At 44.5% G+C, this 13803-nt stretch overlaps 1 protein-coding gene and 1 pseudogene across 2 annotated transcripts; one reads left to right on the top strand and one right to left on the bottom strand.

Annotated features, from left to right (window-relative positions):
- The first annotated feature begins 136 nt into the window (after nucleotides 1-136).
- Nucleotides 137-7854, top strand: LOC125515430 (disease resistance protein RGA5). Of its 2 annotated transcripts, XM_087528079.1 has the most exons (7): nucleotides 137-1100; nucleotides 2929-5077; nucleotides 5169-5258; nucleotides 5570-5624; nucleotides 6391-6482; nucleotides 6589-6681; nucleotides 7562-7854. In XM_087528079.1, exons 1-3 carry the CDS (start codon nucleotides 286-288, stop codon nucleotides 5232-5234), a joined length of 3030 nt encoding a protein of 1009 aa, XP_087384205.1. In that variant the 5' UTR covers nucleotides 137-285; the 3' UTR covers nucleotides 5235-5258; nucleotides 5570-5624; nucleotides 6391-6482; nucleotides 6589-6681; nucleotides 7562-7854. The 2 variants fall into 2 exon arrangements, 1 of the variants encoding a protein (XP_087384205.1); XR_015608309.1 differs by lacking the exons at nucleotides 137-1100; nucleotides 2929-5077; nucleotides 5169-5258; nucleotides 5570-5624 and having other exon boundaries at nucleotides 5985-6482; nucleotides 6589-6651.
- A 1680-nt stretch (nucleotides 7855-9534) lies between these two features.
- On the bottom strand, nucleotides 9535-11828 carry LOC147963115 (uncharacterized; annotated as a pseudogene).
- Between the last annotated feature and the right edge of the window lie 1975 nt (nucleotides 11829-13803).

Raw genomic sequence — 13803 nt, 5'->3', positions numbered from 1 at the left:
CTCCTTGGAAAAGCACCTCTTTTCAAACAGCGCAAGAATTAATTAGATGAACCTAGCTAGCTCGCTAGTGTTGTAACCGCGTCCTTATCACTCCAGTCGCAAAGAAGCTTCAGATCCAATCAAACTAGCTAGCTAGTAGTCCATATATTCATACAAGCGGCAGCAACCTAGCCACAGCTAGCAAGCAAGAGCTTCTGAAAGGAGATAGGAACTGAGGGAGAGAAAAAGAGAGGAGAGGAGCCAGCAGGCTTGCAAAAGTGAGAGAGTGATAGGGTGAGAGTCATCATGCAGTTCGCCACAGGGGCGATGAGCTCTCTCCTCCCCAAGCTGGGGAAGCTGCTCGTAAAGGAGTGCAGGCTGAAGAAGAGTGTGAAGAAGGGGATTGGAGAACTCAAGGCCGAGCTCGGGAGCATGCAAGCAGCCCTCATCAAGGTGTCCAGCGTGCCTCTGGATCAACTCAACCCGCAGGTCAAGATTTGGGCCAATGAGGTCAGGGAGTTGTCCTACGCCATCGAGGACAGCCTCGACTCATTCGTGACCCGCGTCGAGGGTAATGAGCCAACCAAGCCCAAAATCAAGCACTTGCTGAAGAAGGCCCGCAATGAGTTCAGCAAGTTCAAGGCACGCCATGAAATAGCCAATGACATCAAAGACATTCAGAGCCAAGTTAGAAAGATCAAGGAACAGCGCGACAGTTACAAGATAGACGATGTTGATGCAAATCCTGCAGCAACTACAGTCGACCCTCGTCTCCCAGCTCTATACAAAAAGTTGTCTGACCTGGTGGGTATTGATAAGCCAATTAATGAGCTGATAAAGATCCTGTCCGAGGGGGTTCCCATGCCTGATAAAAATCCCAAGATAGTCTCTATTGTTGGATTTGGAGGACTGGGAAAGACAACCCTTGCAAAAGCATTGTATGACAAGCTTAGCACAAAATATGAATGTCAAGCTTTTGTTCCAGTGGGTCAGAATCCAAACACGAAGAAAGTTCTCAGGGACATCCTGCTTGAACTTGACACTGAGCTATCCAGAGCCACAGAAACAATGGCTGAATGGCAGTTGATCAACCAGCTGAAGAAAGTCCTTGCAGGCAAGAGGTACGCAGTAACCTCCCTGTATGCTACTCAATAACTTCTTTCTGTCACCTATGCCCAGCTACACTAAGAAAGACAATATATGTTTTACTTTGCTTCTCATTCATCTCGTCCGAATCTATAGACAACATGCTGTTAGTTTTCTTTTCATTTTGACACAACAATTTCTAATTTACATTTCTGATTTACGTATGCCAAGCTATCAATACACGCATCTAGAAAATCAAATTAATGTAGCCATTAGAACATACGTGGCACCTTTTTATTTGGCTAAGTCAAGATTAATACGAACAGTCGCATTAACTGGTTGGTTACATGGATTACTTAGGCGGTCAACTATCTCTAGTTTTGCTACAACTGAATACCCATTCAATTATCCAGAATATAACCGTTTGAAAAATGGTAGATGAAGACTCGATTAAATGGCATAAAACTACCATACTTCGGGCTAGTGGTCACAAAAATCTACCACTTTCTAAAATATTCCAAAAACCTACCACAAATTTGGTTGGCTGTTTCAAAAAGCTACCATGTTGCACTGAGGACTATGTTGGTTAGCTTTAAGTGTGATTATGATAGCTCAGGTCCACTCGGCAGGTATGACGTGGTATAAAAACCAGCACCCTGAGCTTTGACCATTAGGCTGACCGTTGACAGGTCATGACAGGTAGGGCCCAAATATTTTCTAGAAGAAACCGGCTGCCTACAATTTTTTTAAAATAATAATCAGGTCATGCAAATCCTACGGCCGTGGAGCACGTTCATGCTTGGCCCGCCGCCGGCGAGCTCGTCACCAGAGCCGACGAAGTGCACCTGTTCAGGCCCCGCCTTGGCTGACCGCGAGCTTGAGCTGGAAGGGAGCACGGGAGGCACCTGTCCATGGTGAAGTGGAGTTGCATCAGTTGGAGAGCACCAGCGAGCAGCTCCTCTTCCAACAAATAGCACCAGTTGGCTCCAGTTAGTGCCATTGCCAGAATATTTGTACGCCCCGGGCCATCCTCGTAGCTACATTGTGCACTGTAGCTACAGTTAATGAAGGGTTTTCCCTCCACGGCCTGGGTAGCTGGGCCTGGCTAGTGGCTACGCCCCTGGCTCAAGCAGCTGTCTGAGGTGGTGGCAGGAGAGGCGCGCTCGGCAGGAACACAACACCGCTCAGCGCGACTCCTCGCAGTCGGACGGTGTCACCGTCAGGGCTCTGCCTCCGCAGCACGGTCCATGACGAGGATGTGCTGGCCGCGTCGGAGAAGAGAGGAAGGAAGACACTAGTGAGGATCTCGTCCATGTCGGAGCACTAGCTCCTCCGCGTCAGAGATCAACACTGGCAAGGAGCTCGCCCATGTTTGAGCGGAAGCATCCCGAGGTGGTGGCTGTTTGGCTCCAGCAGCCTTGCTGGTCGTCTCCGACAGGGGGTGATGGTGGGCCAAGAAGGGGAGAGGAGACGGGGACGGGACGGGGCGCTAGTCCAACTTAACATGTTGAATTTAACTGCCGTGATGACTGGGTCCAATATGTCATAATCATGCCTAACTTTAACCAACTAAACAACAAGTGTTTTTTGAAATAGCCAACCATCTTGTGGTAGGTTTTTCGAAATTTTATGAGTGGTAGTTTTGAGAAGCCTACCCTGAATTGTGGTAGTTTTATGCTATTTACTTATCAAGACTCGGTAGATCATAAGAACACTTCAAAAGTTACGATGTATTTCATCTTATCTTTTTTATTCACTGTTAGCTCCTTTCTTTGGTTCTGGTGCATAGTTGTGCTTCTTGTTCTGTTGGGTAGTATATTAGATAGTTTGCTAATTGAACAATTTTCCTTCTCGTGTGAATAGGTACTTTATTGTTATTGATGACATATGGAAAACACAAACATGGGACGTGATTAAGTATGCTTTCATGGATAGTCTTCCAGAAAGTAGATTAATCATAACTACCCGTATTGTTGACGTCGCCACACAAGCTGGTGGTATCTACCACATGCAACCACTTTCTGATGATTTCTCCAAAAGGTTATTCTATACAAGAACATCTGGTAGTGAAGGGCCTGCTGAAGTGACTACCAAAATTTTAAAGAAATGTGGTGGTGTGCCGTTAGCTATCACTACAATAGCTAGCTTGCTTGTTGGCAAACACAGTGAGGACTGGTCTAAGGTATATGAGGCCATTGGTTTTGGGAATGAAGAGAATGACGATGTTCATAACACAAGACAGATATTATCATTTAGCTATTATGATCTATGTCCCAATCTTAAGACATGTTTATTGTATCTTAGTGTGTTTCCTGAAGATTATTTAATTGATAAAAGATCACTGATATGGAGGTGGGTTGCCGAAGGATTTGTACCATGTCGAGAAGGGGAGTCATTTGAACTTGGAGAGATCTATTTCAACACACTTGTAAACAAGAGCATGATACGGTGGATAGATCCTGGTGATAATGATGGCCGAGGTGGTTGCCGTGTCCATGACATGGTGCTCGATCTCATCCGCACCATATCAAATGATGTAAATTTTGTTACAATACATGATATGGAGCAGCATGGCACATGTTCACGAGGAAAACGAACCAACTGGGTTCGCAGATTAGCAGTTCATGGAAGTGTGGAACACAACTCTGGCATTGCAATGGAGCATGTAAGGTCATATAATCTTGTAGGCTGCCGTGCCCATAGTATGCCCCTGCTTTTGAGCTTTAAAGTACTGCGTGTGCTAGTTATTGAGGACTGTGTTTTTTCAGTAGGTAGTAGTCTTGAGCATCTCTGTAAGTTGGTGCAGTTGAGGTACCTGGGACTACTGAAGACAGCAGTCAAGATCCCAGAAGGAATAGGACATGATCTGAAGTTTCTTGAGATATTGGATGTAAGGGGAGGTATGATAAGTGAGCTGCCGCCATCTGTTGGTGAGCTAATGAATTTGAGGTGCCTGTGGGCTGATAAAGGTACAGTGATGAAGGGTGAGATCGGGAAACTGACATGCCTTGAAGAGCTGCAGCTATATTCGGTGGACAAGTGCCCAAACTTCTTCACAATGGTGGGAAAGCTGACAAAGTTAAGGGTGCTTAACATCTTTTTCGGTGAAATGGAGGAGTCTGCAGGCAAGGCTCTGATGGTATCTCTGTGCAACCTTCACAAGATCCATAGTCTGACGGTCGTTGATGATGGTGGTGAGGCTGAGTATTCGGTTGTCCAAAATCATAGCTTGGAAGACTTGGCACCCTGTACAAAGCTGTACGAGTTAGGTCTGTTTAGCATAGTTATACCGAGGGTGCCATCATGGATCGATCATTTAAGTGTTCCACTCCTTTCTTGTCTAGGGCTGCATGTGGATGCGGTAGAAGTTCGAGATGTTGAAACCATCGGCAGGTTGCCGTCCCTCCTCGTCCTTTTTCTCTGGAGTAAGGATGAAAAGAACATATCATATACTTTTGGCAGCAATGAGTTTCACAAGCTGAGACGGTTGTTCACGAGGAAGATAGAGCTTGCTGTTGGAGAAGGAGCATTGCCGATGCTTGAAGTGCTGAGATACAGTGCAAGAGCTGAAAGAAAGGACGCTGCCAGCTTGGTGCCGTGGAGGAGAAATAGCTGCCCTTTGCTGGAGGACGTCACCTGTTACCTTGACTGCACTAACAGCAGCTACAGGGAAGTAGAGGAAGCGACGGAAGCGCTGAGGCAGGCTTCCGGCACCCGTCCCAATGCTGTGTATCTTGATCTCGACATAGAAGAAGAAAACTACGATGAGGAGGCAGGTAGATTAACTGATAAACTCGAGGAGGTCCTAGGCGGTTTGGAAAGACCGGGGGAGGAGGGCATTCCCGCAGATGAAGGAGATCTACGTGACATGATAACATCACTCGAGACTCTGTTACGTGATGGTGCCGAGCCTCGCGTCGGGCGGTATGCTGAACAAGAGTTACGTGGTTTTGTTTGCACGTTCAAGAACTTGTTACCTGATGCTGCATGTACCACTACCACAAAGGAAGAGGTACGTACACATTACTCCATCGTAAATACAGAAAATCGTTAATTTACCATGGCATTGATGGCCGGCCGGTCCGCTTATGTTCAATCTGCAGCCGGATAATGGTGATGCCACCAGCAGTGCCGATCAGGATCAGGAAGGGGCGGCGAGCCACTGTTGAATCACACGCACGCCGTAAATCAAGGTAATACCACCCTACCTCTGTTTCTCATTCTTTCTTCCATTTATCCACGCACATATGCCCATCTTCTATATACTGGCATCACCGGAATGCCACTTAATTTATTACTATTCTTATTTTGAGTTGTACTTGTACTCAATTAATCTTTACAATTTTTGGTAAGCAACTCTCAAATTTGTGGTTCATGTTTGTAGACAAGGCAATTTTCCTTTGGTGATTTTGATTTCCCGATTTTTTTTTATCAATTTACAGTACCCCTGCTTTGCGGTCTGCCTATTTAATTACAAAACCACTCATAATTTTTCTGGTTACAGGATGCTGGGATCTTGAAGCCTTCTACAGTCCTGTTATCATCACTAGGAAGGCAAAGTAACTCTTCAGTTGTTGAGTTAAATTCGGCCATCAGTACCAAGAAAAACAAAAAAGAGAAATGGTGTCTCCTGTACCATTACACTGGGTGGCAAAAAGGAAAAAAAATAAAAAAAAAGCTTACTTTCTTTAGCGGTATAGTGCTTGGGTGGGTGGGGGTGGGGGGCTGAAAAAAACAAATTGATGTTTGCACCAAGAAAAACTAAAATGATCAAAAAATGTTTTATTATGTTTAATGTAGTTTGTGTTTCTTATATTTGATAAATACAGAAAACAAAAAAAAATCTTTTGTCTTTTTAAGAGTTTTTGTTTTTTACCAATTTTTTCTTGTCTTTTTTTGGAGGGTGGGTGGGGAACTCCGCCTATGCCATTTTAAGGTAAGACTTATCATGGCGCAGCCGGTCTCAAGCCCGGAAAAAGGAGGAGAGACCACCCATGTGTGCCGGATTACGTACATGTGTGCAACATACATATACGTGATCCAGCACACATATATATTACAACCTAGGTTGGTGAGGCAGAGTATTGTACTCCCTCCGTCCGGAAATACTTGTCATCAAAATGGATAAAAGGAGATGTATCTAGATGTATTTTAGTTCTAGATACATCCATTTTTTTTCATTTTGAAGACAAGTATTTTCGGACGGAGGGAGTATATACTAGGGAATGCTATTTAACAAAGCTTTGTGTTGTCATACGAATTTCTATTGTGTTCTTTGTTGGTGGTGACATAAATGAGACTGGCATGAAAAGCTCTGTTACACAGCTGGCAGGGGAAATGGCACCATAGCTTGTTGCTTGCCAAAGTGAAGAATGGCGTGTGAAGAAGTGAAGAAACTGCAGGCACTGAGTTTAGAGGTCATGCATATATTTTTGCTACTGATGCACTGCTCTTTACAACTTGAATCATCCAGTCTACATATATATTTCCGGCTATATGTGTGAATTCTTGGTCCCTTTGCAGGAAACCACAGACAAATATACTCCGCATACCAAGGGATTTTGGTTGGGCCCTGCTGAAAATAAAGTGAGTGCAAACATAAAATCATTTCAGTAGGTGATTACGTCGACCATTTGAGCATTCTTCAATCAGTATCCAAGTTGTATGCTCTCTAAATTTTTCTGTATCTTTTCTGGTCAAATGCCTGAACCATACATGTACAGATCTAAATGAAAGACTTGTCTTGCTTGCTACCTATTTTCGAGCATTTTTGCCTGATTGACCATCATGATGCAAGTTTATCTGTACTACGCCTTCTCCACAAAAGAACTCCCTCTGTTCATAAATATGAGACGTTTTAGAGACTTGTGTCAAATATTTAAAATGTCTTATATTTATGAAGTAGGAGTTTTCTTGATTTGTCATGTTTTGACCTGCTAGTACAACATGGCCGGTAAATGGTTACTTTTAAATGGCCAAGTGCTCTCCAAAGAAGAAACTGATATTTTAGTTTGTATCTGTACATAGATGTATCTCTGTGCTAAAGCAGAATCCTGCTTCTATGTAGATGTGCGGATCTACAGGCCGCACATCTACATGGAAGTTTCCATGTAGATGTATCTCTGTGCTACATCTCGTATTTATGTAGAAGACATGTAGATGTGAGGCCTGTAGAAGTTTGTATCTCTCCAAAAAGCTTATATTTAAAATTATAATGGCCAAGTGCTCTCCAAAGTGCTGCTGTGCGGCCTGTAGATGTATCTCTGAGCTAAAGCAGCATGCAAGCTGATGATGCAGAGTCCTGCTAGATCTCGTTCGATGCCTCAAAGTAAAAAAACCAAAGAGCTGGCATTTGGGTTCTTGATAGGAGGGCCAAGCATTTGAGCATTCTTGACTTCTTTCTTCCAATCGTTATCCAACATATATTTTCTTGGAGAAAATGCAGGTCGCTTATGTTACTGATGCTCTATGTGTATTCCTTATCTGAATATTGCAGGGAAAGACAACACCTGAGACTCTGAATAACTCTTTCCATTCAGCCTCAGCGCCAATACCTGCATGCATTCCCTTACAAAAAACACTTCCATGCGGCCGGTGATCGTGCATTATCAAAGCCATGGCCAACCTGTTGGCACAAGCCTTGAGATCACAATGAGAAAATCAATATCTATGTTGTGTTTGTTATTGTAAATTTACAAATGTGCCCAGCTATCTGGTTGTTCCAAGTCTGAACATACAACATCATTTGTTCCTCATCTATTTACCACAGGAGTTACCTTTGAAAATCAAGCTGTATTTTCACTTGTTCCTGCAACAGAAATAATCATATACTAGGCATCAATAGATACTAATCATATACCAGGCATCAATAGATACTGCGGCAGTGAATCACATTTGTAGCTCCCTTAATTAAATCTAACTAGCTACTACATGCATATATGTTCTATGCAACTGAGTTCATCAGCAGCTCATGCTCTAACCAGAGCTCATTATTGCTTGTTCATCCCTTCACGAGAGGGCCTCTGCAAATGCTGGTTTCGACTCCTTACCGAAGTAGTAAAGGCGCTACATACACATAGCTAACGGAAACCGATTCAGCAATGGTGAACAAAGACCGATTTTGCAAAATAGCATGCATAACAAACATAGCAGACACAAAATTGCAAAGGCATACATCATGACTGAACTAGTCCACGTGCTAGTGCTACGCACACACTGCTACAGTTCAGGAACTGCATAAAGTAGTTGTTGACGCCGCACGGGAACTATGAATTTTGTAGCAAGATATATGCCCCATAAGAAAGAGAGATCTTGCCTATGAACTGTAGTACTAGGCTTGAAATCCTGTTCTGAAACCTCAAAGATAATGGTTTCCTGTAGCTTTGGTCCATATTCCTACAAACCATCATTGTGTAGTCTCTGCATAACTGAACTGAACAAACCCTATCAATATGATGATACAAAAAGAAAGGCATGACACACAAGCACAAATCACGTATTGTTAGCTTGGACTAGACACTTGTTGTAGAAAAATAAATATTCAAGATGAAATGTCCAAATCACAAAACATGTATATGCCATATAAAATCTGCAATCCACTTGTGTTCAAGAATAAAAGATTCAGAAAAAACTCATATATAGCTTGAGGTTTACAGTTCAAACATAGGAAGAAATATATTGACGTTGCTGCTGATAAATAGAGATCGCCCACAACTAGTTTCAGCGTCTACATCTCTCTTATCCAATATCATTGGTACCGGACTATCCGTAGCAGAGATCCAGATTCAACACTAGGGTATCGGACTATCGGTAGCAAAGATCCAAAGATGAAAAGACACATGGAAAAAATACAACCAACATATTGAGATAGAAAGCAAAATCAGCAGCATGGTGCAAATAAGTAACTCCGACGAGGAAATAACCAGCCATGCAACAGGACTAATAGTGTCTACAAATATTAGATAGTGGTACTACAAAGAAGTCAGGAAATTACACAATTTAAAACCTACAAGTCAATTTCACAGGACACGCCGTACAAAGTACGATTAATTTCAGCGTCGACCACGATAGCAGCCACAGCAGACAGAAGCAGAGGAACCTACAGCAAAGAGCATTTCTGCACCTCAGCTCCCTGGAGAGAACTCGGGATACCTGCAGAACAACCAATGTGATCAGCCAAAACCAAATTGTACTAGTCACTCACTGAAAAGCCGATCAAGTAATATCTAAGAATTTTGCATCATTGCAACAGCACAAATCAACTCATGTTTTCTGGAGAGCATACAACAATATCCAAACATGAATTATCTAGAAAAAACAAACATCTTCCAGCAGTAGAAGAAACAGTTAATTTGTAGTTTGTACTACACACACTGAACTAAAATATAATTGACACAGTGCCTCCGTCATATATAAATACAGAACTTCGTAGATTATCAGATCATTCAAGATTTCCCCTGTTTGCGTGCCCATTAAAGGCCCGTGTAAGAGAGAAGAAAATTCTGGTATCTAACTCATAGACATGCTTATATGAAATGCAAGAACTAGCCAATTGAAATCGATCAGACTCATGGCATACAGGTAATAAACGAGAGATCATGCATCATCTTATTGATCAAATAATCGAGCAAGAAGATATATACATAGCAAGGAGATAAATTTACAACACCTGTTCAGCCAACATAGCATATTAGGATATCTCATCCATTGACATTTTCAGCTCCACCATCTCCAGCAGCATTGGTTCTAGAACTCTGGTACTGTCTTCTACCTTGAATCAAAAGAAGTACAATAAATCAATGGAAGGCTACCATCAAGCAAAAAATATTGACTAGACGTGGCAACCAAACGACTATTTCACATATTAGATCAAGCACACACTGATAGAGCATATTACGCACATAGTGACTACTAGGCAGCAATAGTTATATTTAAATTTTTTTGGTACTTTAAGTAATGAAGTAAGTAACAAAACTACGCTGGTATAACCATCCAGACAAAGAAACAAACAACTCAATTTATACTTAAATATCTAGTCAACCCTTTAGCACACCAACGATATTATGGTAAACATGTATCATAAGTAATTGGAGTGAATCTCAGTAAAAGTAATTTGATTTGTTACGTATGTCATGCAAGAGACGAGATATTACCTGCAGTATAGAAATTTGCATAAGGATAATAGATTCTAGAACTCTGGTACTCTCTTCTACCAATATATTTGAACTTCATCGACTCAAGTTGGAGCATGAAGTCATGAGAAACTGAAGATAAAAAGATCACATTTGTGTCTTCATCATACCCTGGCATCCAGTTGGACAAGTTTTGCCACGCCTGAACGTAAGGGTCATGTAAAGAGCTCATCCAGTTGGACAGTTTTCTGTAGCACCCATGAGACAACACCATCACAATCGGATTTCCTCGCCCATAACTGAATGGTTAGTTCTTCTGGCTTTGGCAAAACAGCAAGGCCAAGACCATTATCCTCTCCTCTTATGATCTGAAAGGACGAGTCGACACCCAAAGTACTAGTAACATCGACACTTGCAGGCTTCTCAATCACATCAAGAGTCAGCCTTTCAAAATCAAACTCAAGAATACCGCCTCCACGAAGCAACAAGCAAAGTGCATTTCTAACCAATATGCTAGGTCTGTTTCTAGAAACCATATATGTAGTTGCTATGGAGATACCATCTTCCCATATGCCAGACATGGATTCATAGGTGCAAACAAACGCCTTTGTGCATTTAGTGTCATGGCATGCCAATACCAGTTTGAATGGGCTCAGGTGGCAATGACCATGTACATGCTGCTCGTCACCGGCAGAGCACAGCACTGCAGCGCTCATGATGAAGCTAGCTTGCTGATTGTCGAAACCCGGTGGAAAAGCTATACGGCGCTGGAAGTTGGTGTAGGGGTCCCACAGGACAGCCTCATGGCACGGGCGGTCAAGGAAGAGTGCAATGCCGTGGCTTCCAAGCAAGGAGGTTCTCTGGCAGGGTGAAGCTGACCGGGATGCGGTTTGGCGGGTCCAGCATCGGAGTGAAGATTTTTCAATAAAGGGCGCTTTCTATTGACTTATAATGTAGCATTAAGTGGATACAAACATAATAAGTAGACACCCAGCCTCTGCATATCTAGGATGCACACAGCCAACACCAAGTCACCAACGCACACACACAAAAGATCATGCCGACAAAGAGCAAAGTCTTGGGAGACCAAAGCTTTGTCCTGACAAAGAAAAAAAACCCGAAAGCGATCAAAATAGCGATCGACGAAATACAACAAGAATCATCGGCACCAACCACTTCATGAGAACACAAAGAATACTAGAAAGGTTCTTCAACGGCAACGCCTTCAAGAAGGGAACGACGCACAATCGCCGCCATTGCCGGATCCATCCACCAAAGGCTGGATCAAGGGTTTTCACCCTGAAGATCAGTCTGAGCAAACTCCAAGCAAAGCCTTCAACAAGGTAACGACACACATCGCCATTGCCAGGCAGAACCAACAAGGGTCGGACCTAGGGTTTTTACCCCGGAGCTTGCGACTGGGTACTCAAGAAGCACCACCAAATCAAAGTCATCATGCACCATCGGAGTGAAGATGGGGGCTTGACAAAGTTGTTTGTCAAAGAAGCCAATGAGCGGCGGTTTCCGGTGGTGTTTGCGGAAGCGGTAGAGGAACCGGGGGTCGGAGAGGATGCTGTGCCAGCGCTTGCATACGGTAGATGCACGGGGAAGCGAGAAACGGCGGCGACTCATCTGAGCTGGGACTGGGAACAGGCTAATCGATTAAATGCCCTGTGCTGCTTGTGCCTTTGCCAGATTTCATCATCTTACACTAAAAGCATCAAATGCCCCGTCTTGCATCTGCACATTTGTGAACTTGCCCATCTTTAGTCTTTACCGGTGCTATTTGTTTCCTTGGCTCAAGATAGGCTGAAGAAGCGGTGCATAATGAAGCTTCAGATAGAGAGACTCACCGAATGGAAGCCCAGATCCATCTATAGAGTTACCTAGCTAGGTAGGGTTAATACGGCAAGAAGAGGAGCGCACATCAGTCAAGAAACTAGACGGGGGATGACTGGTGGCTTCAATGGAATGGAGAGAGAGGAAAGAGAAGGCTCACCTCAATGGATGCCGCGCGGATTCGGAGAGCTGCCCGCTGGTCGCCGTTGCAGCCGCCGGCCGGCCGGCCGGACGAGCAGAAGGAAGGAGCTTTTTTTTTGATTTTTTTTGAGGGGTAAGACCAAACTTTATTGATCAAAAGCCACAGTTTGTGGAATACAATTTGCATGGGGATAAACAAGCCAAAGATGGCGCCCCTGCTGTAAAGAAAGTGATGATCTAGCTATTCTATAGGCATCGCCGTTCGACTGCCGTGCTTCGAAAGTAAAAGAACAATTAAAACCAGAAGCTCGGAGGTTAATCTCTGAGATGATTAACCTCATTCGATGCACCCAGGAGAGCCTCGATGAGGTCTGCAATCTGCTCGACTGCTCGAGTGGGACTTTCCCTTGCAAGTATTTGGGGCTTCCGCTTACAATCCGCAAGCAATCAACGGCACGGTTCCAAAGCCTGGTGGACCAACTGGCAAATTACCTCCCAAGCTGGAGGGTGGCTCTAATGCCTAAGAGTGGACGCTTAATTCTAATAACATCAGTGCTCTATGCGGTCCCTATCCATGCCATGCTCGCATTGGATATACCACCCAAGACCTTATCAGCGATGGCGCGTATTTGCCGAGGATTTCTATGGTGTGGCAAGAAGGAGGCCAATGGAGGGAACTGCTCAGTGGCTTGGGACATGGTTTGTCGGCCGAAGTGGGCTGGCGGATTAGGCATTCCAAACCTACGTTGGCTCAACATAGCCTTGCAAGTGAGGTGGCCGTGGCTTCAAAGGACAGACAAGCTGAGGCCATGGTCAAGATTACCCATTTCAGTGCCTAAGGACTCGATGGCAGTGTTCCACGCAGCGGCGAGAGCAGTGGTCGGCAGTGGGAAGGAAACGCTATTTTGGGAGGATCGCTGGCTGCAGGGATTCCGCATCTGTGAGCTAGCACCGCTGGTATATGACAGGGTTCCCAAACGGATAAGGTGGGCGCGCACAGTTTCGGCAGCCGTGGAGGATGCAGCATGGGCAGGAGACATTGGGCCCGACATTACTGAGGCAGCGTTACAGCAATTTCTGCTGCTTTGGTCGAGAGTAGAGACGGTCCAGTTGGAGCCAGACACGCCGGACTCGGTTAGCTGGGCATGGGAGAAGGATGGCGCGTTCTCGGTGCGTTCAGCGTACGCGGCAAGGTTTGCGGGACTTGAGGTGGCGCCTACGGCTGCATTCACTTGGGGATCGAGAGCACCTCTGACATGCCGTTTCTTTGCATGGCTTGCACTCAAGAATCGGTGCTAGACCTCCGACAGACTTGCCAAGCGCGGGCTGCCTCATCAGGACGTGTGCCCTTTCTGTGATCAACAAGAGGAAACTATGAATCATCTCATGGTGAGTTGTGCCTTTTCGAAAGAAGTGTGGCATCGGATGAGCGTAGCCACTAATCAGCCGGAGATGGAGCCTGGCAATGACGATAGCCTCGCCTCATGGTGCTTAAGGCAGGAACAGCGACGAGACCAACGGCGAACCACGAGAACCTTATGCTTGCCGGGCATGTGGGTGATTTGGAAGCACAGAAACGACATCGTCTTCAATGGCGCAAGCCCCTCCACAGCGCAAGTACTCGGAC

This window comes from Triticum urartu, chromosome 6A (assembly GCF_056163025.1).
Source record: "Triticum urartu cultivar PI428250 chromosome 6A, HENAU_Tu73, whole genome shotgun sequence".
NCBI classification, from domain to species: domain Eukaryota; kingdom Viridiplantae; phylum Streptophyta; class Magnoliopsida; order Poales; family Poaceae; genus Triticum; species Triticum urartu.
The sequence above is the reverse complement of the archived record's forward strand: the minus strand, read 5'-3'. Positions and strand labels throughout refer to the sequence as shown.